Source organism: Seriola aureovittata, chromosome 3 (assembly GCF_021018895.1).
Source record: "Seriola aureovittata isolate HTS-2021-v1 ecotype China chromosome 3, ASM2101889v1, whole genome shotgun sequence".
NCBI classification, from domain to species: Eukaryota; Metazoa; Chordata; class Actinopteri; order Carangiformes; family Carangidae; genus Seriola; species Seriola aureovittata.
The window spans coordinates 11,152,334-11,177,976 of NC_079366.1; the positions used below are offsets into that span (position 1 = coordinate 11,152,334).

The window sequence follows — 25,643 nt, forward strand, 5'->3', positions numbered from 1 at the left end:
CTATTTACAAGTTTAATTTCTCTTTGAATTCAGTCAGTGGGCTGTTAAGATAACGCTCTCGACTATTTTCTGACTTTGGCGCCTAGATAGACAGTTAGCCTGTACCAACTGTACAAATAGGGAGGGAAAGAAATAGCAAACGTGTCAAACGTGTTGTTTACTTACAACACACAGACAACACCAATCAAACACCCCACCCTAATATGAACGATATGACCCATGGTCAAATTTCGCCTACTTTATATTACTACCATAAATTATTTAACATATGCTTATCGCTATCGCCCTGTTTTCACATAATGGTACGATCCATTCTAGCCCGCCCCCGCCGCCATTTTCCATGTTATTCTCTTTAGCCACATAGTGTTTCACCAATTTTGAATGCAACAATTTGTAATATATTGTTGAGTTTTGGGTTATTAAATTCCCGGCTTCTCCATTTTAACGGAGAGGGGAGTTTAACTCCAAATTCAGCCAAGGAGACGCCCCGCTTAGACAGCCATGTACATCAAACAGGTAAGCTAACATCCTACTTGAGCGTGTTGTCTACTGTCACTGGCCTGACGTTAATTATGCTAGCTTAACCACATTCTGCTGAATGAATGTGCTCAGGATAACAATGTTTTGCATATAGTCTAACGTTAATTGGGTTGCAGAGTTCGGATCAGCTCAAAGACGGATGCAAGTTAAATAGCTGGCTTGCTAGCGCTACCCGGATTAATCTTGAATTGCCCGTCCCCCTTCTCAAGATGCTAAGCTAACGCTACAAGGCTAACGTTGGGTTAGCAGACGTCTCGTTTTTTCAGTAATGTGGCACAAAACCATATTGTAATTGATTTCATCATATGTAAATACGTGCCTTGGTAGCACTGTGAGCGCCTAGTTTAAGGCCTATCTTGTTAGCAAAAATGCACAGCGGTTAACGTCCTGAATGAAAACGAGCCCATACAGCGGCCGCCAGTTAAGGCCCTGTCGGAAACCGTGCCCCGCTAATGATACATTTGTTGCTTCGCTTAGCGTAGAAGTTTCACATGTTGAACTTAGCGGAGGGTAGAGGTAGTAATATTGCTGTTTTCCGGTACAGCCCCTGGCTTGCTACTTTGTGCCTTTACCCAATCTTGTCTATCTATTGTATGTTGTGAACGCAATCCTATACAAAAGGGTGTTACAGACTCTGTGCTCACGGTGGTCTCTGGGTTCTTGTGCAGGTCATCATCCAGGGGTTCCGAAGTTACAGGGACCAAACTGTGGTAGACCCGTTTAGTCCAAAGCACAATGTCATCGGTGAGTATGCGGTCACCTCGACTTTTTTAGTCACACATTGCATTATACTGTTATTCAATAAAATGTGAGTGTAGCTGAGAAGAAGGCAGACTACTTTGACTGTCAACATATGTCCTCATTTTGTGTTTTTTGTTGTTACAGTTGGAAGGAATGGGTCAGGAAAAAGTAACTTTTTCTATGGTATGTTAACCTCAATTTACACCACAGCAGTCAAACATCGTTACTTTATATGTATTTTATTGTTTGTTGTCTATAACTGTGTCTCCTCTCTGTTTTCATAGCCATTCAGTTTGTGCTCAGTGATGAATTCAGCCACCTGCGACCTGAACAGCGCCTGGCCCTGCTCCACGTAAGTAGAGGCAAATATCAGATGCACTACTGATCCCAGCGGCTGCTTTGTGTTTAGTGGTTCTTCAACAAAGTTTTTTGTTAGTCACACTTTCTTTGACAAAAGCTTGTGTAACTTCCTAAAAACAGGTGGATTAGAAAAGTCTTAATAAGATTAGTTGTATTTCTGCTAAAATATGAAGTTTGTGTTATAGAAGATTGAAACACAGTGGGAAACAGATTTTAACATGAAGCTTTTCATATAAACATGTCATTATTTTGTTTTACTTCCATGTCACTGTAGGAGGGAACTGGTCCTCGCGTCATTTCGGCTTTTGTGGAGATTATATTTGACAACTCTGACAACCGGCTGCCGGTAGGAATGGCAAACATTTCATATTGATCCTATTACTGTAATTGCTGACACGCTGATTCTTTCCAACTTGATATTGTTCCGTAAGCCTCTCATATAACACCCTGTCTTCTCCAGGTGTATGTCACAAATGTTTGTTTGTTTAGATTGCTGAAGCCATTATAAGAGAGGTGCACTGGTATATTTGCATGCCATCTAGACCTATAAGCTTAAATGTGCATATTTGTATGTCCATTTTAAATTTTTGCTGCTGATGTTTGGCTGATAGTAGAATTAGCACATTTGTGTACAACACACAACAAATTAACAACAAAATAAAACAGTATAATATTTTAACATTTACCTACCAAATAAGCGACAGGAAAAAAAAAAGAAAAAAAAAAGATAGGCAACCTAGCATATTTTACACCTGTATTTGTACCAAGACTTAAAAGTGGACATCAATACAATCCATGCAGGTGGCAAAATACCAGATATAGGCATCACCTTCAAAACAGCTTGATTCAATATCCTCAGTGCAGAATACTAGTGAAGGTAGTATATTATCACTATGTTATGTTTTTTCTGTTCCTTATTCCTAGTTATGACCACTGATTGTAGGTACACTTCTTGTAATATACACTCTAGTACACACAGTGCTTATTATGGCGATGAAGACAGGGTGTAAGAACCACTCTAGAAATCCAAAAATTGGTTTAGGCTGGGCATTAAACTGTCATCTTATAGCCTGGTAATATTGTGGCATAACCAATTCTGAGCCAATTCACAGCCAATTCTGCTGCTGTGTGATTCTCCTCTCTACCATTTAACCTGCAATAAATGTCTCTTCCTCCAGATTGACAAAGAGGAAGTCTCCCTTCGCCGTGTCATTGGCGCTAAGAAGGACCAGTATTTCTTAGACAAGAAGATGGTGACGTAAGTATTGCTGTAGGGTGACTGTCTGTGTCCCTGTAATCACAGGAAATGACAACTCTGTGATTTTCTCTTTTTTTTGATGGCGTTGTTATTGTTGCAGTAAGAATGATGTCATGAACCTTCTGGAGAGTGCCGGCTTCTCCCGCAGTAACCCCTACTACATTGTCAAGCAGGGAAAGGTGAGAAAGGAGTGGGTGGCAAGCTCACACAACACATAAGAGTTTGTTTTTCAGTGCCGTGTAATGCATTACAGTGTGCGAGCGTGGCTGTAAAAACGGTGCTAATGTCTTAGCTTGCCATGTTATGATCATAAACTTGCAGTATTAGCAGTTTGAAAGATTTGTGAAATCAAAATTGGCATCTGCTAAATGTAATGTACAATTTTCTTAGCAAGATCATCGCAGCGATACACCAAACAGCAGGGAATTCCTTCCAATACTTTATTTCAATGTTTCATTCAGATCAACCAAATGGCCACAGCACCTGACTCCCAACGTCTGAAGCTGCTGCGAGAGGTGGCAGGGACACGGGTGTATGATGAGCGCAAGGAGGAGAGTATTTCTCTCATGAAGGAGACAGGTAACAGCTTTTTAACATCATTGTTACTTAAAAAACAATTTATTTATTTTTTTAACATTTCCCAATTGAAACTTTTTTTGTCATGCTCTTTTCATGTTTGCAGTATTTGGTTGCCAAAGTATTAGCCTGAGGCAAACTAAGTGTGATGCAAACTGTGCACACTGCATGTTGAATGAACAAAAAATGTGATATTTATTTAGAGGTTACATTTTAAGTTAAAAAATATATATAATGTAACTTAACAGCAATCCTTACCTTATTATTTCATGGGTCATTTTGTATTGCTGAATATGTGTATGATGTGAGCATCATCATTAGTCGTGGTTTGCACCTTTAAAAACAACCTGGTGCATGTGTGTTCCCCAGAGGGGAAGCGAGAGAAGATCAATGAGCTGCTGAAGTACATTGAGGAGCGTCTGCACACCCTGGAGGATGAGAAGGAGGAGCTGGCTCAGTACCAGAAGTGGGACAAGATGAGAAGAGCCCTGGAGTACACTATCTACAACCAGGAGCTGAACGAAACCCGTGCCAAATTGGACGAGGTAATGAAGTCAAGGACAAAAACCTATACTGCACATACACAGGAAAAAACTGAAGGTGTTAGACTTTGTGATTACCGTCTCTTTGTTGCTGAGGAATCACTACTAGCAGTCAATCAAAATATGACAATATCCCAAGTGTAGTACAGAATTATGTTTGATGGAATTTAGATATGACTGCTGTTTGTCCTCTTACTTCATGTATCAGGCAGTCCTATTTTCAGTAATTGGTAGAATAATGAATAAACTTCACTGATTTATTTATTTATGAATGAATGAATTAAGAATCTACCAGTAACTGTGGCTAGTGCACCGAAAACTTAGGTTTGTTTTCTGGTGTAACTAGTTTACCATACCAAGGCTTTCTGTTTAGTATTCTGTTTGTTTTTTTTGCAGTTGTCCAGCAAGAGAGAGACCTGTGGAGACAAATCCAGGCAGCTGCGTGATGCTCAGCAAGATGCGAGAGACAAAGTAGAGGTAAACAATTCTACTACAGAGCAATTATATCCATGTCTGGGATTAGGGGATGGATGAAAATAAACATGGTCATAATCATCACAGTTCAATATTTAGTGAAATATTTAAAATGACATTGTTGAATGTCATATTTCTCCTCCTGAGATTGAACCAGTCCTATTTCTCAATACAGAATTGTATACATTTTAAAACATTGCCACTATCTAATACTGTGATGGATTTTGGTAAAAGTAGACATCATATAAACAAAGTTTGTGGAGAGATAATAAATGATAACACTGAGTTTTCACTCAGCCATATCAGTCAAAAACCACTGACATGAGTGACGTGCAAAGAGAGGATACTACTTTTGAATTTTTGTTTTTCTGTCTAATGTCATCATGGTCTTTGTTACGTTTGTTTTGTAGTGAGCAGGTTACCTCAGTCTATACATTTAATGATTGTGCATAAAACAAAATATAAATGAATGAATATGAACATATTTGTAGAGAATGTATCCTACTCTCCTGACAGTCTATGTCCTTGGTAAATAAATGGACAGGCATTTCATCACCGAAGAAGTAAGTTGTTGTATTTATTTATACTCCCTTGAATTAAATCTCACGGCGTGTTTCTTTATGTTGGCTCCTATTTTGTAGGAGACGGAGCGCGTTGTGCGGGAGCTGAAGTCCAAGATCTCTGCCATGAAGGAGGAGAGAGAGCAGCTGTCGGCCGAGCGCCAGGAGCAGATCAAGCAGAGGACCAAGCTCGAGCTGAAGGCCAAGGACCTGCAGGACGAGCTGGCAGGCAACAGCGAACAGAGGGTACGGAAGCCTCCCATCTGCGTCACTTTGCACACGTGATGCTGCACCAACAACACTCTCCCTCCCCCTTTCCCTGCATCATCACTCTGTGTAGAGAGTGATGGTAGTCTTTTTCTCTTTTCATCTACTCCACTCAACCATGTTACAAATTGGAAAGAGGAGTTTGTGTCCAGTGTTTCTTCACTTTCGTCACTTGGCTGGAATAGTGACCTTTTATAGCCCTCACACATCAATTCAATTAATTTTCGATTAATCAGTTAACTATGCAGTCTTTAAAATGTTTATAAAAAGAGAAGTTGGATTACTAGAGCCCAAAGTAAAATTTTAAAGTTGTTTAATTACTCTCACCAAGGTAGAAAACATCCTGTTGTATTTGTTTAACTATGAATCAGAGAATGACAAGGAAGAACCTGACTGTTTTTTTGAAAACTGTAGCAGATGTTTATTTCTACTTGGTAAATTATTAATTTACGAAATTATCACTGACTGATTTCCTGTTGATAATCAGCTTCTGAAATATATTAACAAATCAGAAAGCACAAATAGTTAAGTTTAGTCTTAGCCCTCTCAAAAACAAGAAGTTTGCCCTTATGTATAGAGTTCACACTGTTCGTGCTGAATCTTTCAGCAGAATCAAAACAGAGGAAGCACCAGCCTGCATATCAGACTCTTTGCCATCAGCTTCACTATACATCATAACTGGCACAAGGATATGTGTACAGAGCTGGCACGGATCACTCTCCGTATGGCCTCGTGTTCAGTGTGTGTTTGTGTGCACGTGTAAGTCTGAAGATGATAATCATAAATAACGGCTATATTGGCTCAGTCTCTGTGTGAACCGTGATGGGTCCCAGGCAGCATGCTGGCTGCTGGTTGGATTAAGCCCACCTGGCTACGGCTGGCTTGGCATCAGCCAAAAGTTATTGGAGCAAAATGAAAAGCAAGGGAAGCAGAACTGCGTCACTAGCTGCTGATGGTCCCAGTTTTATCAGGTTTGAGTTGGCTTTGACATGCAGGAGGGAAGTAGAGATTTTTCATACCTGTGGGATGACAGTCACCCACACAGAAATCTCGAAAGCAGTAGTCAGTAGGCATGTCTACTGTACAAGTGATCTAGGTGAAAGTGAAGAGCATGAATTTTTCAGAATGGGTGACGTGGTGAAAGTTTTCTTACTACTACTTCGGTGCTTGTTCCTTGAATTCACAACCAGTTGAGGTGTGTGTGTTTGAGTGTTTGAAATACAACACAAATTGTGACAGAAATGTGACAGTGAAGTGATATAAGGTGCATTAGAAAATACATGTGGAAAAAATTCTAAAAATAGCTACTACTGCACTGAGGTGATGAGGAGACTTCGTCGTATAGTTTGTTTTGTAAATGTCTTTTTAGCACATTCGTCTCAGTATCTTCTATTTTAATATAAACTACTTTGTTTAATCAACTTTTCACTCTCAAAAATGTATTCGTTTAATTTTTTTCTCCTCTTCTTCACTGTGTCACTTCTTCTTCACTTCTACATTTGTCATAAAATGTCATGTTCTTGCTCCTCCAGAAACGCCTGCTGAAGGAGCGTCAGAAGCTGCTGGAGAAAATCGAGGAGAAGCAAAAAGAGCTGCAGGAGACTGAGCCCAAATTCAATATGGTGAAGGAAAAAGAGGAGCGGGGTATCTCCAGGTAGGGATGACTCATCCTCAGCTACAGTCCCTTGAGCAGCTGGTGACTAGGCATAACTAGATTCAACTCGAGTCAAGCATCACATTTTGAATACCTTTTGATAGCAGGAGACCAAGAGATGGATGCACATGAGATATAATTGCAGGACGTAATTCTAAAATAACTTTGTGTTCAGTTTTTTCTTAACATACATTTAGATCACAAATGGACTTCCTCTCAAAACTCTGCTGCTTATGTGTCACATGACAAGAAGGAAAGAATATTCAGCAGACACTGTGTGGCTGTAAATGATCACAGTCTACACATCTACATTTGTTGGGGAAAAAAAATAGAATTAAAATGACTCACTACTGATGTGTCTTCATGTGTGAAACCTTCACACTTTCTGTGGTCCCATTGCCTCCCAGACTGGCCCAGGCTACTCAGGAGAGGACTGACCTGTATGCCAAGCAGGGCCGTGGCAGCCAGTTCACCTCCAAGGAAGAGAGGGACAAGTGGATTAAGAAGGAGTTGAAATCTCTGGACCAGGCCATCAATGATAAAAAGAGGCAAATCGCAGCCATCCACAAAGACCTGGAGGACACAGAGACGAATAAGGAGAAGAACCTTGAGCAGTACAATGTAAGACAATTCAAAACTGTTCAAAAACTTTTCCAGGTTTCCATGAGGAAGAATTGTAGTTTGATGAAAAATTTGGATTCAGACCCATTTCCCAGATCAGTTTCAGAGGGAGTTAAATTTTAGGTGGTAACAATATCTTTAGTAGCAGTGGTTGAAGGTGTGGACTATAATTTCTGCTAAATTCATGAAAACACTTCTGTTACTACTAAAAATTGCCAACCTGTTCACTATTTCCTCAAAATTACATCTGGTTGCTGTTGTGGTTTTTAATCTTGTGTCTGTAGCTGGAATATTCGCAGTAAAAACTGATATTGTTTTTTTATTTTGTTTTTTTTATATTTGTCTTTTTTTTTTCATGGTCTATATAGTTTTAACCTAACCTCCTGACAGAGAGAGTGTATCTGATCCACTTTAAACTTGTCTTTTTAGAAACTCGATCAAGATCTAAATGAGGTCAAGACCCGTGTTGAGGAGCTGGACAAAAAGTATTATGAAGTGAAGAACAGGAAAGACGAGCTGCAGAGCGAAAGAAAGTAAGAACCTTTTATTTACTTTTAGCCTCTTTCCTCTTTCTTTCCCTCTCTTTGACGTCACACCTTTAATTAATTCAGTTTAAAGTTCAGCCTTGGCTTGTGCTCATGCTTTTTATTTTTATTGTCTAGTGTCACAAAGTATAGTGGCACATGATGTAGATGAATCTTTACAGGCGTCGTGCCTATATCTTACATTGAGCTGAAAGGTTGAGTTGCTCACCCTTCCTTTAAGCTGATGTGCTGTTTCCGGTTGGCAACCTTTAGTTACATATCAGAGTATTGTCTGCAGTGAATGTCACCAGGCCTTCCCTGTTCACTTAAACAATGAGGTTTATATAACAGAGGATGATGCCCCGGGCCACTGTTGCCAGACACTTCCTTGCTACTAAAAGGTCTTCTGCGGTGGATGAATTGCGTAGTGGGTCAGTAGTGAAAATATAGTCAGGACAGATTCTGCCCTGCTTCTTGAAACACAACAAATTGAGCATTTCCAGTCAAGTCTCCATCTATTAATTGAAATAACACACTCAGGGTAAAATGCATATTATCTTATAAAATAATTAAATTTTTTGTTTTAAGTATAAAAAGTGTGTTTGTCCTTTTTGAGAACTGAATTCCATTCAGTTGAATAACAGACAATTATCATAGCTAAATTAAAACAAAATTCATGAATATGTTTCTGTTTGTCTATTGAATCCATCATGCCCCGTCTAGTTCATTATAATCCATTGTTTTAGTCTAGTGGGTGAAAAGGCAGCATAATGACAGCTTTAATAGAAGGAGCACAACATGCAAACCACACAGCAAATAACAACAAATTAAAAATCCTTTTTAAGATTTCTCTTTTGTGTGAAAAGGTTCTTAGAGCACACAATCGTGTCATCACAGTGCCCTAGGCTTTATTGTGTTTTTCCTTACTGACTGACTCCTGTTCCTGTTAGTATCATGGCTGTAGTTGGGTTTTGGTGTTCCTGGTGACATAAGTGTAACACTGTGGCTGTCTGTGTCTGTCCAGCTACCTGTGGCGCGAGGAGAACGCAGAGCAGCAGGCCCTGGCAGCCAAACGAGAGGACCTGGAGAAGAAACAGCAGCTCCTTCGAGCGGCCACCGGCAAGGTCCGTATCTCTGTGCATGACTGCGTAATTACTGACTTGCATAACTCAACTACATGATACCTGATGCTTCCGTCTGAACACAAGTGAAAGACGTGTGTATGTGTGTAAGCACAGAAAACGAAATTACTTTCCAGAGGATTTAAATTTATAAAAAATGTATGGTACCGTACGGATCACTTTGCTTGTAAGCACACATACTCACACTCCCTCCCTTTATCTGAGGATGACACTTGTAAGCCAGAGGTAGAGCTGCCATGCGACACATGCATTAAACCGTCACACATTAATTTAATTGATGAAGTGCTGTGAGAGAGAAAATGGGAAAGTGACGATAAATTAAAACCCAACTGAAAAAGTTCCTCTCTCCAAATGAGCCCACCTGAATACTGCAAAGGGCTCACTTTGTGACTCAGACAGTTGTCAGGTTAGCCTGGATCTGCCTCCCTACTGGCGCCTTATCATAGCTAGCTAAATTTACATATGACTCACTCTCTCTGCCTCATCCAGTATCTGCCAGTCGTTTCTTCTGGGTAGATACATCAATCAAATATCACTTCTCAATAATGTCTGCTGACATGAAAGGAGGCTGTTTATGGCTTCATGAACAAATGCCCTGCATTCATTTTTCTTTCGTCGGTTCTGGCTGACTCATCCAATCTCCAGGTTTTGATTATGAGACTATCTTTTCTACAGTACAGATCATAATGTTGCACAGTATTGCACATTTTTTTTCTGTTTTTGTCCGTGTACCTCACACTATGAGCTACCGTAAATGTGGAGGCAGCATGTAGAAAGGCATTTTCCTTTGGGATCTTCCTCAGCATGCAGTTTTGCAAGTTTCACCAATTCTTTACAGCACAGGATTTAATCTGTTTAGAAATCTTCTATTTTAAAAAAGGTCATGGCTGCTTTTTTAATACATGTTATAATGCTTAGTAGTAAGAGTATGTCAGTGAAGCTACTTTTGCTAGATTTAGAAAAATGCCGTGTACTGATATTTTTATCAAAGAATTTAGTTGTGGTTGCAATTTGATTCAAAAAATGTTACAATGATAGTCATACAATTTTCTTTGACTGCTTAGAAAATGTATTTAAATATAGAAGTTATGATAAATTTTGTGGTCATATTCTGTTCTTTTTGTTTGTTTGTTTTATAATTGAGACTATAGTAATAATAATAATCTCTTTTTCTTGTGGTCCTCCAGGCCATTCTGAATGGCATTGATAGCATCAACAAAGTCCTTGAGCATTTCCGTCGGAAAGGGATCAACCAGCATGTCATTAATGGTTACCACGGCATCGTCATGAATAACTTTGAATGTGAACCTGCTTTTTATACCTGTGTGGAGGTGACTGCTGGGACCAGGTGAGGACTGCTTTTTTACATTTTCTCTGCCAGCTCTTGATGATGTTTTCAGTAAAAATGTCACTGCCAAACATTTGTGATGTATATAAAAAACTTTGCAACAAAACACATGTAGTGTGATATTAAAACAGTGACCCCAATACCCACATGCTGGTACAAATGTGTCCTGTAGATATAAGGAGCAGGGTATTGCAGTGCTGGCAGCCAATAGATCGATTACATATTCAGTGTTTGAAATGCTATATAATGTTGAGTTGTTCTCTTTCTGCACAATTATTTTTATTTCAAATTATTACATTTGTTTAATATTAATTTATTTATTATTATTATTATTACTACCAACGAGCTACTGAACATAGTCACAACAGATAGCAGAAAATCAAAAAGCAGTCACAGCTTCATGTTTGCTCGTTATGAAAGCAGATGTTGTGAATATTTTGCACATTTCAGGATGTACAGATATTTATCAGTGTTTCCTTATGGTGCAGCCTTGGTTTGTAGTGAAAGTAACTATCCACTCATATGTTTTTATTTTTCTCTTTTTCCTTGTTACTGTGTCCACCTACCTTCTCTCGTGTTTCCCAGACTGTTCTACCACATTGTGGAGACTGATGAAGTCAGCACCAAAATACTGATGGAGTTTAACAAAATGAACCTACCTGGAGAAGTTACATTCCTGCCCTTGAGCAAGCTGGATGTCAGGGACACTGCATATCCAGAGACCAATGTAAGGGACACGCATAAATTGCATCTGGTATTTTGCAGGTAGTAAATTTAGGCCCTAAGAGCAAATTGGTTTAACTAACTTTGGAACAATTAGCATAAAATGTATTTGTTTATTTTAAAACAAACGTGCCAATTCAGCCAACCTGAGGTGTCTTTGTCCCCTGTGGGACATAAGGCTTGATCTGCTCAGTTGATTTTCCCAATCACATTAAACATATATTCTACTGTTAACCATTCTATGGACAGTGTTTGTTTTATGATGCTGTGTGTAGTATTTGCCACCGTGTTGATACCAGCTTGTCTTTGTCCCTAAAGGACGCCATTCCCATGATCAGCAAACTGCGCTACAGCCCCAACTTTGACAAGGCTTTCAAGCACGTGTTTGGGAAGACCCTGATTTGTCGCAGCATGGAGGTCTCCACCCAGCTGGCCAGAGCTTTTACCATGGACTGTATAACTCTGGAGGGTAAGCTGAGAAGCTGGTGACTGTACAGCATACATCACTACAACATGAACATAAAGGGAAGGTGGCAGCTCTCACAAAAAACAGACTTAGAGTTTTAGACTAAAAATGATTCGATAATCTGTTAAAACAAAAATAAAAATAAATATGCATGAGAATATATCTGTTGGTAGGTATTAACATCTGAGCCATCGGTTGTTAAACAGCTTGGTACGAGTTTACCCCATAATTTTGCCACTGTTGTGTGCCCATGTACGTTTTATATTGACTACATCAACAATTTTTATTGTGGCTTTTTGTGTTTATGTAATATTTGAGGTATGTAGTAAGTAGGAATACTTGAATTTGAACTGTGTAATGATCAATTCAGCTGTATAAAACCTCTTTTCCAGAGGGCCCATGCAAAATGCAGGCTGTGAAAAATGCATGATCGTTTGGACTATTCACCCTGTCTGATTCATACTACATGTTAGACTGTCTGCCCCTTTGCAGATGTTCAGAGGCTTGGCAGTGTCTCCTGATAACACACTAAAGCAGTCAATAGTATACCTGATGCTAGTACTGCTGTAGCCTTTAACATATCTCTTACATACAGTATACTGTGTTGTAACCTCCTAGGTGACCAGGTGAGCCACCGTGGAGCATTGACAGGAGGCTACTATGATACCAGAAAGTCTCGCCTGGAGCTGCAGAAAGACATGAGGAAGGCTGAGGAGGAGTTGGGCGAGCTAGAAGCCAAGCTCAATGAGAACCTGCGCAGGAACATTGAACATATCCTTTTTAATAAGCCTGTAATGGGTCTGTTCATCAAGATAATGTTACATCACTGATGCCCTCAGGGGAAATGTTGGCTCCATGTGCTCTCCGCTGGGAAACTGGAGCACAAGCAAAATAATTTTCATTGTAAAATTTGTATTGCAGCTTTAAAGGGTGCTGCAGATATCTTTGCAGTCTTACTGGAAGTAACATATCTGGATATTTCACTCTAGATCTTTCTGTTGGCTGAGTCTCGCACGAGGTGTTTATTTAAAAGTGAGTCATACAGTTTCTTTAATAGCTTCACCATCTGTCTTTCACTTCATCAGAAAGACAGATTTTTTTCGCTCATTGACATATATTGATAATAGCAGAATGGGCTGAGTCATGTATGAATACCAAACAGTTATTACATCAGTGTTGATCCCATGAGGTTTACAAGTAGAAGTATATGACCTTTTCACTATCTAGGAACCTTTGTAATATTTAGGAACTCCAGAAAAAAGTTAAAAGAAGCTTGTGTTGTTAAGTGCTGCCCTCATCACTCACAGTGAGTATATGTCATACAACTGAGCCTGTACTTTAAATGCGGATTAAGTCCATCTGGGTTATGGAGCTCCCTCTAAGCCAGCAGCAGGCTGACTCGGATGCAAGAGAGGGTCTAAGCAGGTCAAGAAAGATTAGTGTATGTTAGGTCATATCAGCCAGAGCCATGACTCAGTGCTGGACAGCCCATGAAGACAAAACAGGCGGATCAGAGAGGATTTGTGTTTGCCTGTACGGCATGTTTATGGATATAGTCACTTCCGCCCAGGTATGATTATCTGTGTGTTTGCGCACCTGTGTGATTGTGTGTAGCTTCTCACTCGCAGCCAGTTGTGAGTATACAGGTTAATGTGTACACCTGGCGATTACGTATATGTGTGAATAGGCAGGGGAAAGGGATGACTGAGCTGATGACATGGTGCTTGTCCTTCACTCCTGCAGCAGTGAGTCAGCGAGCAGATCAATTATTTAAAAGCCTTTTGTTCACTCTCCACCTCTGCCCTGTCGATAAGCATGAGATTATGCTGGTGTACCTCACCTATCCCTTCTATTTTAAGTCGCCATCTTCATTTTCCCATCAGTGGAAGTATTGAGGTCAGGCAGTGAACTTGGAATCTGACTGCTTCATCTATTATTGACTTGATCATGTGAAATTTACCCAATTTATATTTTATTCATAAGAATTTAAGTGTTCGCTGAGTTTAATGCAGGTTTCTCTTTTAAAAAATTTGGTCAGGTAGTGACCTGATTTCAGCTGGTCCCATTCAAGAAAATTAGATATATTAGATGGGACTTCAACCATCTAATTTCTCCACCTGCCCAGGGCAACAGACAGGCCAGTCCTCTGACTACCAGTAGCCCTTTTAAATCAGCAGATTGATTGGCCTCAGTGTTTAATTGAGTACCATGAAACCTCAAAGGACCAGAGGTGTGTTGCAGTCCTGGAAGATCAATAAGCCTGTCTGTTAAATTAGCTTAATGGTGAGTATGTGCAGCCCTCCTGACTCCGGTTCCTGGATGTCACTGATGACACAGTCTTCCTTTGGAGGCCCAATCACATTATTGAAACTCTCTGGGTTGCACTAAAAAGTCTACAAACCGTTCAATGACTTTATTTGTTTGTGAGCTTGAATGAAATGGTCTCTATTCCTTTCTGGGGTTTTTTTGTCCATTTGAGCACAATGCTTTTTTGTCCGCCTCACTTCTGAGGAGAATAACTGTATGCACAACTTTAACCATCCGAGTCTTGAATAAGGTAAATGCATTGTGCACTCAAACTGTTGGGCAGAACAATAGAGGTAATATGGTCAGCTGTACGCTGTCGACACATGTCACAATAACTAAGGAAAACTGAAAGTATGAGATGACGAAGTCTGACTTGAAAATTGTCTTAGTTGAATGATTACTGAGAAAAAATTTAAATGTTCATCCAACACTGGCATTATATTTCCTTAACGGCTGCCTCCACGCATCAACAATGAGATCGACCAACTGATGAACCAGATGCAGCAGATTGAAACACAACAGAGGAAGTTTAAGGCATCCAGAGACAGTATTCTGTCAGAGATGAAGATGCTGAAGGAGAAGAGGCAGCAGTCAGAGAAGACGTTCATGCCCAAGGTGATCACACACTGTTGTTGTCACAATTTCAACTTATATAGAAGCCCTCGGGTCATAGTCGTTATGACCTGACTGAACTGAACATTTTTTATTTATTTGCATTAAATAAGCTAGAGGTTCAGCCTGTTCCCAGTTTACAGTTATTCTGAGCTTTCCACTGATGTCTGTCCTTTCTACGTCTCTTTCCTCTTCAGCAACGCAGTCTCCAAAGTCTGGAGGCCAGTCTCCATGCCATGGAGTCCACCAGGGAGTCACTGAAGGCCGAGCTGGGTACAGATCTGCTTTCTCAACTCAGCCTGGAGGACCAGAGGCGTGTCGATGACCTCAATGATGAGATCCGTCAGCTCCAGCAGGTCAGAGGGAAGACTGGCCGGGACATAGGATCTGTGTCACTGTTTGTCACATGTTGCAATAACTGACAGTCACAGGGATTTCTGTTAAAATAAGTAGTTTCTGTTTGTTGGCTCAGACCCCACAGATTGGATCAGAAATCTTTTTAGAAATGCACTGTTAAACTGAAATAGTGGGTACATACATATCCCACTGCATGCTTATATGTAGATGAGGGAATACGCCTATTACCCATATTTTGTTGTTCCCCTCCCTCTCCGCCTCCTGCGAGTGTATTCAAATGACCTGATTGAGGTGAGAGTAGCAGGCAGCAGCTGTGTGTGGGATGTTCCTGTGATCCAGCGTTGCCCCCTCTTTCTCTTTTGCTGCCAGCTGCTCTCAGCTCTCACCTCAATGAACTCTCAGCCATTCCTGCTACTGTTGCGCAACAACTCCGCCCCCACAACATGGAGCCTTTCATGTATGGTTCTGCAGTGTTGGCAATTGTCAAATTATATTGCTTGAGGCATAACACTTTGTTTTGTATTCATGAGTTTTTGTTAATATGGCAGTTTCCTAGACACAAGTGAATGCACAAGCAGGGCGCTATTGTGCCATTTTTGGGCCGAGACTTCATAGAGATGAGTGTCCTTATATGTACTTCAAAGATAACTACAGATAGCAGATATTAATCAGAGACTACTTATACACATTGTTTAGCAACAGTTTCATTCTAGTGAGTAGTGGATGCTGTCACATTAGGTGAGGCCAGGTAGGATGCCTAAATCAGATATTATCAAAATTGGCTTTTAAATAAATTATTGCTAAGATCCACATTTCTAGCACTCTGATGGCACCATTCTGTGCAGCCTCTTCTCCATCTGATACACAGAGAAAGAGAAAACTGTGTTTTTAGATACTGAGCAGCTGAAACCTAACAGGACTAACCTTGTTGTGTTGTGTGTTGATCCCATTGCCCAACCACAGGACAACAGACAGTTGCTGAACGAGAGGATCAAGTTGGAGGGCATCATGACCAGAGTGGAAACATATCTCAACGAGAACTTACGGAAGCGTCTTGACCAAGTGGAGCAGGTACACACTGTCCCTTGAATCCCCCTAGAAACATAGAGTTATGCATGCCAAATATCTTTATATCACGTAATATAAGATTTATATATTTTTTTACTCTTGAAGTAATAAATTATATAGCATTACTTGCATAATCAGCAAGTTCACCGTTTTTATTTGCTCTTAGATGATACAGTTTATGTAATGTGTTGAAACTGTGGGCTTTGTAAAAGGAGAGTCCCTGATTCAATGCTTTCATTTATACAAGTCAGAAGCGGTGTATTTGAATTTGTATGACTCTCTTTTTGATGTTGCCTAATTTGCATTGACACAGGAGCTAAATGAGCTGCGAGAGACTGAGGGAGGCACAGTGCTCACAGCCACAACATCTGAGCTGGACGGCATCAACAAACGTGTCAAAGAGACTTTGGCTCGATCAGAAGGTACGCGATGTACTAAAGATGCAGCAGGGAGGTGGTGGTAGTCTGACATTTGGAGAAGTCTGAAGGACAAACTGTTCAGATTCACACAAGCTGGAAAGCAGTTAAAAAATTCATACATTTTCCCTTCAGGATCCTTAAACACCATTGTTTGGCAAATTAAATCAATGCAGCTTCAACTTGGGTGAGAACAGTAACATTACCAAAAGCCTTTCTATTTTAAAATCTATTCATAGTCCACGTTAATGCGGTGTTGGGCAGTGTGGGCAGTGAGGCAAATGTGTAATAATTAAAGTAAAAATAATCAATTCCCACACTGGTTTACAGCGAAACCCGACAGCTGTAGGTATAATCATAGTAGAAACAATTAGAATGTCATCTGACCAAGGTCTGTCCTTGTATTATTTAGTTGTTTTTCAGCTTTCACAGGTCAGTCTGCCTTGGCCTCTGCTGCATCATGCACTACAATCATCTGTGACAAAATTTCAGATATTTTTCAGATCATCACATACACACACATTTACACTAATACTCAAATAAAGGCCAGACAAAACTTCTAAATAGAGACAGATATGTTTGTACAATTAATTTTAGCATAGTTTGAATGTAGTACTCCTAATTTTTTGAAAACAATATTGTTACGTGTCTTTTCAAGCAACAGACAAAAGAAATGTTATTATTTTAATCTGGTATCTATAATCTTTACTAATTAATTATCTGTCCTCTAAATTGAGACTCTGTAGACAGCCCAGCAGATGGTACGAATTGTTGTATCTGACTCACAATTTGTATAATATGTTCCTCCAGAGACAGCCTCTTTGCACAGTTGTATAAATGTTCTGGTGGTGCTGTGACTCAGATGAGGTTGATAGAATGCAGTTGTCAGAAATCACTTGCTCATTTCATGGATTCATATTTAATCATTGTCGCAAACTTCTATATTAAGACATATTCACAGCATGACCTCATTCTTAATTAGGTATTATATTTTCCTCATATCTTTGGAACTGAACTCTTTTCATATCAATTTTTTATTTATGATTCAGTGAACAATCTGATTTTCTTTTGTCTTTTCTTTTAACAAAGTGGGAGAAATAGCCTCAACGTTAGTAGGTTGATGAAGGATGTAAAGCCAAATGAAGTAATTGTGGCTGCTGAATGAAGATGAAACTCCTATGTAAGGAGTGCTGGATGTTTTTTGCAGTCTGGTATTTATCATTTTCTGAACCAGGGACTAAGCCACTATATGTATGCACTAACGCCTTATTTGTTTGAAAAGCCCTCACTTCTACTGCACCACCCTAATCACCTCCTCCGATGTGTTCCCCAGATCTGGATTCTCTCATTGACAAGACAGAGGCAGAGATCAAGGACCACATAAAGAGCATGGAGCGCTGGAAGAACATCGAGAAGGAGCAGAATGATGCCATCAACCATGACACCAAGGAGCTGGAGAAAATGACCAACAGGCAAGGCATGCTGCTCAAGAAGAAAGAGGAGTGCATGAAGAAGATCAGAGAGCTTGGATCACTGCCTCAAGAGGCATTTGAGAAGTACCAGACCCTCACACTCAAACAGGTGCGCAAACACACAGACACTGCTTAATGATGTGATACATGTTGCCCTCTGGCTTCTACGTTTAATTTCTCCACCACCGTCATTCAGAGGTGCAGTGTTACCATGTTAGTGTTTAATGTGGATTTATATATTACAGTAGATATTGTTCTTCAGTTGAACTTAAAAATCTATATCCTCCATAGAAGTCAGAATATCATTCAAAGCTGTAACAAATTATTTTTCTCTTGGGCCACTTGGGGGCAGCGGAACAAACTGTAAACACAACGTTGACACGTCATTGACTTGACAAGTTGATATGGTGAAAGTGCTAGCAAACAGTAGTTTATGTACATAATCAGCCGACACAGAGCAACATTAGCTTTCATTTGGAGTCCTGTTTTGTCCACCTGATGAATTTAGGTCCAATATTCACTTTTTCCTTTTTGCCCTGGTCCGCTGCCCCCCTGGGGTGTAATATCTGACTGTTTAGTTGCTAAATGCTCAACTATATTCACCTGCTAGTTGCTACCTCTGTCTATGCATGCATGTGTGAAAAAAGAGGTTTAAGAGAACATTGAGACTACCAAAAATGGTAAATTTAGGAGCAATAATACCAAAACAATAAGCTGAAAGACGGCGAAAACACATTGTAAATCTGAGGGGGACCTGCAGAAGGGGTGATAATCCAGTGTGGGATTGTCATTACAGCCTTTTTCAATGTACATAGTCATTTGAGCAATTGTTCATATAAAACTAATGATGCAGCTTTTGGCCCTTTACGGTGCTAAGTGCTATGAACAGCAGTACTAACAATAACTATGTAAATCTCCTGAAGATGAGTAGATCTTTTTCTGTGTGTCTTCTCTTACTACCTGAGTCACACTTGGGCTCTATCTGTGAGTATGCACATACAGACCCAGATAGACCCAAGTCTCCCAAGGAATAAGACCCAAGGCCATCACATCCCACCCACTCACCAGTGACTCAGACACTAGTTAGTGCTCTGTCTGAGTTTTTTTTTTCTTCAGCCAGCTGCCTCTGGGAGTGTGAGTTGAGTGGACTTGGCTGCATCTTTCATAAGTGGCTGAGCATGTACATTGTGTGTGTCTGTGTATGTGTCATCTCCCCTCCTTGACAATGCTGAAAATAGCCTCACACTTTCTCATAAACACTCCACATAGTTAATCTTTCTCCACAGGACACTGCTCGGGGCAAGATGGTGCCATTGATTGCAGAAGTGGATAAGAGTACCAAGTAATAATGGCTCTTGCTCATGTTCCCTCGGTCATTAGTGATTCAGATGGATAAATTTATAGTTTGAGAGTTTGGAGAATTTTAGCGAGATGAAGCTAGTTGTTAATTAATCAGGTCATGTAATCTTCAGATATGAATAGAATCTGACAAAGCACTTAAATACTTGTTCATTATGGATCTGAATTTATGTCCCCGTTTAAGCAAGTGGTATCGATGTGCGCATTAATGCAGGATACAGCTAACTTTCCAGCACTGCAAAACTTATCTGTCAAAATGATACACAGGTTTGAAACCAGAATCTTTTCGGTGGGAAAAAATAATCATGAACATTTGTAGGGCAGCTATTAACTATTTTAATAATCAAGTAAACTGCCGATTTTACTTTCTCGATACATCAATTAGCTGTCTTGGCCAGCAATGTTAGAAAGTTTAAAAAAGATCAAGGTTTTCCGGAGCCAAAAATCTTAAATTATCTGTCTTTTCTTTGACCCACAGTCAAAACCCAAAGATATTCAAGTGACATTGATATAAAACAGAACGGTAACAAATCCTCACATTGTGGGATTTGTATGAAATGGGTAAATGTTTAGCATTGACAACTGGTTAATCAGTAATCAAAATAGTTGTGGTCAATTATCTCTTGATCAACTAATCATTTCAGCTCTAATAATGTACATGCACAACATTTGCTTGCAATATGGTAGGACTGTCCCAAAGTCAGTCCATGCTTTTTGTTATATATATTTTGTGTTTTGTTTGTTTGTTGTATATTTTTATTAACCTTCAACATCAGTACTCATGTCTTTATCTCGAAATATGACGATTATAGCATTTACTCCCCCCCATACATGTAGTGTTGGTTTAGCTCCCACACACCATACTCATACTCATACTCTGCATATATTTATGCATCATCTGGGATTTGAAAACATCAGATTTTCACACAATCAGGGAAAGTAGAAGTTGGCATCTTGGTCATAGCTCAGATCCAACTGCACTGTGGAGGGTCTCTCCTGCCTTGTGCTATCTTCTGTTTCCATCACCCGTCTGCACTTCCCTCAAGTGTGTGATTCGGTCAATTTAAGACAAAACTCAGTTAAGTTTACTGCCTGCCACACTGTAGCTCGTGTATTGCACTGTGTACTGTGAGGCAGTAACTAGTAGACTCTTGTAGTCGTTTGATGGGAATCCTTAAATATATGATTCAAATGCCTCTCTGTGTGTACCCTAATTCATTCTAGGTCTAACAATGATAATACAGCACATTTTAAAACCTCATTGCAAGGAAAAATAAAAGGGAACAAATTATACAGAGACCATTAACAAAATACAAAACAGTCTTATTAATATGGATAAGAAGGGAATAAATGAATAATAAATAAATCATTAATATATTATAATAAGTCACATTATAGACAAGGGTCATGAAAACAAGCTTAAGTAATTTTGAAGATAAAGACAGTCTGTCAGCCTGACTTCACCCGGAGCTAACAACAATAATAATCAAATTCTCTCTTTTTTTCCAACAGTTGTTCCGAAAACTGGAGCAGTGCAACACAGAGCTGAAGAAGTACAGTCATGTCAACAAGAAAGCTCTGGACCAGTTTGTCAACTTCTCTGAGCAGAAGGAAAAACTAATCAAGCGTCAGGATGAGCTCGACCGTGGCTACAAGTCCATCATGGAGCTCATGAACGTCCTGGAGCTGCGCAAATATGAGGCCATTCAGCTCACCTTCAAACAGGTACGTGGCACATCACACCCTGTTCAAAGTGTCCAGAGGGACATACATCCAGCAACATCACTTAGCCTGTGTAAAGGTCTGTGGTATAAGTCAGTGAGTGTGTATTGGAGACTCACAGCTTAACAACAAGATGAGCCTGGTTTTGCAGAAGATACTGTAGTTTGTCAGTAGTTACTCTCTGTGCATGTAGACTGCGTCCCTGCCTTATTGAAGAGTTCTGAGACATGCAAGTTTTTCTGTGTATGGCCTAGCAGTACAACCTGAGAATATGAGCCCTAGAGTTAAATTAGGGAGTATAAGAGCAGCCTAAAAGAGAATTAATGGCAATCAGTTTTCAGTTTTGACAGTCAGCACCATAATGGTAAGCTTTCAGTGATCCAGATGTTGCAGAAACATCATAGGCATCTGTATTTGCACATAACCTCACAAGTATAACAGATAAACTCTAATGATAGAAACTACTTGGTGTTGTACAATCTATCGGCCTTCCTTTATATCAATTACATCTAAAAATAAAGTTTTCCTCTTTTAAAAAAATTATTATTATTTTTTTTTTTTGCATGATGCCTTCAAATATGCAGCATTTTAATAGTTATAATGTTCTGTGTTTAATAGTAATAATGTGCTTTGTTTAATAGTAATAATGTGCTTTGATTAATAGTAATAATATTCTTTGTTTAATAGTAATAATATGCTTTGGTGGGGTTTTTTTTTTTTTTTTTGACAATCATAAATCATTTTACTTAGTGTTTCATCTTCCTAGTACTTTTAGAAATGTGTAATGTTTCATTTCTAATCTAACTTGACTAATATTAATTTTGTACCTCCCCTTCCACACTTTGTCTCCCTTAGGTGTCAAAGAACTTCAGTGAGGTTTTCCAGAAGCTGGTGCCAGGTGGCAAAGCTACACTGGTGATGAAGAAGGGTGATGCTGAAGGCAGCCAGTCTCAGGATGAGGGTGAGGGCGGTGGAGACAGTGAGAGGGGCTCTGGCTCACAGAGCAGCGTTCCTTCAGTGGACCAGTTCACAGGAGTCGGCATCAGAGTAATAATCTTTTTTTTAGTTATTCATTTTATCCCCTTTGACTGTAGATACTTGCTCTGTACAACAGTTGATTCTAATAAAAAATATGGGTTTATTATTATAGGTTTTTAAATCAGAGGCAAAGCTGAAATCATGTTCTCACCTTGATTGCGTTTCTAAATTCAATCAAAATATATTTGAAAAATGTTTTCATATATTTATATAATATAAGACAGTCTAATGTAATGTGAACAGTAAATGACCAAAAACTTTGTGGTGTATTTCTTGAATTATTCACATTATAATTCACACATTCAATCAGAGCTACAATAAGCATTAGAATGATGTCATGTTTCTTAATATTTTCTTTTCTTCGCCAGTGGTGGAAAATCAAATCTTATTTTGTGTCACCATGTGCCTCTAGTGTATGAGAGTTTCCTTGAGTTTTTTTCTGGAAAAACATGAATGTGTATTTCTGGAGTATTGGCAGCATATCCTTGGATAGCTGATCCATCCCCACAAAACAGAACCAAGATGAATTTGTTCATGCGATCAGCAATCCACAATTCTCTTCACTCTAAATTTATCTGCAAAGCTTTCATGATGGCACAGAGGCATTATGGTCATCTGTTGCATCATCTGTCTTCCCAAAAGAGAATCTAATAAAACAAATCAATTTTACCAAAAATAACAACTTTCTTTTCGTGTTTCTGCTTTGGGTTTCATTTGACAATCTAAACTCTGTCCATGTGTCCTGTGTAGGTGTCGTTCACAGGGAAACAGGGGGAGATGAGAGAGATGCAGCAGCTGTCTGGAGGTCAGAAATCTCTGGTCGCTCTGGCTCTGATATTTGCCATCCAGAAGTGTGACCCTGCCCCTTTCTACCTGTTTGATGAGATCGACCAGGCCCTTGACGCCCAGCACAGAAAGGCTGTCTCAGGTAAAGTGCTACCGTAAATATGTGTAAAGATACAAATAAGTACATCTCAAACACAAATTAATTGCTCTGAGGAGCAAGTGAAATAGAAACGCGTACAGTTTAATACAGTCTTTTTGTATTAAAAATGTTTTCACGAATAAATGTAGCAGAAAGTCCCAGCTCTCATTCTTTGTTAGAAAAAGAATGATTCATCTTTCAATCCCTCTCTGTATCATGTTCATTTCAGACATGATCGTAGAACTGGCAGGCCATGCCCAGTTCATCACCACTACTTTTAGGCCTGAGCTGCTCGAGTCTGCCGACAAGTTCTACGGTGTGAAATTCAGAAACAAGGTGAGTTTTCTGCTGAAGGTCAGGATTTGTGCAGTCCACAAGTGTCGTTCAAGTTTAATTTTATTATGCCTCTTTGCTGTCAACAGCCGGGACCAGAGGCTTTATGTTTTCAGGTTGTCCATCTGTCTGTCCCAGCCTTGTGAACGCAATATCTCAGTAACAGCTTAAGGGAATTTTTTCAAATGTGGCACAAAAATTGACTTGGACTCAAAGATGAACTGATTAGATTGTGGTTGTTAAAGGTCAAGGTCACTGTGACCTCACAAAACACTTTTTTGGCCATGACTCACTAATTCATACAGCAGTGATGACACAATTCAACACAAATGTCTAATGTTATTGTTAATAATAATGTTCTATAGAAACACTTCTGACCATTAGTCAGTGCTGTAACTCAGGAAGGGCAGATTGTGACCATATTTGTTGCAGCTTGGCGGAGGCCGACAATCGCAAGTAATTCTAGTTCTGTGTAAAACCATTTTTTGGGTCAGCAGAGGGAGACTGGCTTTACAGTTAAAAACATGGGTGTAAACTTCCAACCTGCTGTTGTGTCCTTAAACAAGGCAATAAATGTTCATTAGTGTTAGTAGTGCTCTCACTTGCCATACATACATAACAGAATTTCTTTCCCTTCCCTTTCAGCAAGTATTCCACAGTTCTCATTGATTTGTTATAGAAATGAACATCCTCACAGGGAGGACACTGTTTTTCTGTAAATTAAGGTTGGCAGGGAACAGACTAACGCTGACATTTTTTTTTGTCTAATTTGTGACTGTTGTTAATTTCTCTTACTGCTGTTGGTGATTCAAGCCACTCTTTTCTGTCGTCTCCTTCACATTTTCCCCCTCTAGACCAGGGTTTTCTGCTGAGCTGCCTCAGTGAAAGAAAAAACCTTCCCTTTGAGTTTTGAGGTTTCATAACATAAATGATTATAAAATGATACTGCTTAGTCAGAACAGCTCAATGGAGGCACTGATTGGTCATTAACTGTGTATTTGTGTTTTTAGGTGAGTCACATTGATGTGATCACAGCGGAGCAGGCCAAAGACTTTGTGGAGGATGACACCACCCATGGTTAATGGTCATCAGCTCTTCATCATCCCCCTCATCCCCCATCCTCCTCCGCCGCCGCCTCTACAGTGCACTGCGTAGCTCGAAGCCTTTCACGACAGGGCCCAAAGATAGAAATATCTCACTCAGTCCACCAGCCATTTTTAGTTCTTCTGTTAAAGATAAACTCAGACTTTCTCTAAAGGTGGGGATTTAATTGGATATATGTTTGCTGTTAAGGTTTGACATCATTTCATGCTGATAAAACTACAAATCTGAGAAATTAGTTGAAAATCTGCAATCAGAGACATTTCACATTTTCCTGTGTTGCAGTGCCTCTGTGTGGATTTGGCAAATAACAGAAGTGCAGTTCTTTTACGCTAAAAAAAACCCTTCTGTCTGAAGAGGTCCTGAGGAGAGCACTTGTTACCTTTTGTGTTACTGTGATGAATTTTTGTAACAAACAGTAGTTTTGAGCTGAGAGTTGTTGATCTGCCATATGAAATGAAAAATGCCAGAGAGGCTCTTAAAAGTAACAAAACTTCAGGACCTTTTCGGAAAAAAATCTTGTGTACAGTAAAAACACTTTTGATATTACTTAGATGAAGATTGTTAAACTGAAACCTTAAAGCTCAGTTGAGATGGACAGGTCTTAAACTGATAGGGGTTTTTGTTGGCACCCATGGAGTAAAAAAAAAAGAGTACTTGTTCACTCTGAGGTTTCTGTAATGTATACTCTTTGTACTCATGAAACAATGCTAACCTTTATCTGTCATAACCAGCCACATGGCTTCAAATGTTTAAAGGCTGTGGTTCCTTTCAATGGTTGTTGCTATACTGTGTATTTTCCTGTTTTTTAGGTAATTTAAATATATGAAAGGTTTAATTCCAAAACACCAGATATCCATTTTGGAAATCAACACAGCCTCTGATTTGATATTTCAAAAACAGAAATGATTCACTGGTGGATAACTGTTCATCTATTTGGGTCCTCAAATGACTCAACTTCATTAGTAAGCCAAGTTGTAATTAATCTTTTGTTTATTTTCTAAATGGATATATTGTTTGGGATTAAGCTCCTCATATGTTGTACCTTGGTTCAAACCTGCTTTTTAAATGTTTTTGTTAATTTTTATGTAATTAGAAAACATACAAAAATAATAAAAGATTTAAAAATAAACTGTA

General features: G+C 39.4%; 1 protein-coding gene across 1 annotated transcript; it reads left to right on the plus strand.

Annotated features, from left to right (window-relative positions):
• The first annotated feature begins 326 nt into the window (after positions 1–326).
• On the plus strand, positions 327–25,643 carry smc3 (structural maintenance of chromosomes 3). The gene is made up of 29 exons (XM_056371935.1): positions 327–516; positions 1,209–1,284; positions 1,426–1,464; positions 1,566–1,633; positions 1,916–1,987; positions 2,820–2,899; positions 3,000–3,078; positions 3,361–3,478; positions 3,845–4,020; positions 4,414–4,494; positions 5,133–5,297; positions 6,851–6,972; positions 7,380–7,593; positions 8,023–8,126; positions 9,142–9,241; positions 10,447–10,607; positions 11,193–11,334; positions 11,649–11,799; positions 12,415–12,565; positions 14,565–14,718; positions 14,913–15,071; positions 16,036–16,143; positions 16,454–16,562; positions 17,890–18,137; positions 20,900–21,112; positions 21,965–22,156; positions 22,898–23,075; positions 23,302–23,408; positions 24,416–25,643. The coding sequence occupies exons 1-29, from the start codon at positions 502–504 to the stop codon at positions 24,485–24,487; spliced, it is 3,654 nt and encodes a 1,217-aa protein (XP_056227910.1). The 5' UTR covers positions 327–501; the 3' UTR covers positions 24,488–25,643.

Coding starts and splice junctions, on each gene's coding strand:
- smc3 (XM_056371935.1), top strand. Junction 11,335..11,648: donor CTGCATATCCAGAGACCAAT/GTAAGGGACACG, acceptor TTGTCCCTAAAG/GACGCCATTCCCATGATCAG. Junction 15,072..16,035: donor AGATCCGTCAGCTCCAGCAG/GTCAGAGGGAAG, acceptor GCCCAACCACAG/GACAACAGACAGTTGCTGAA.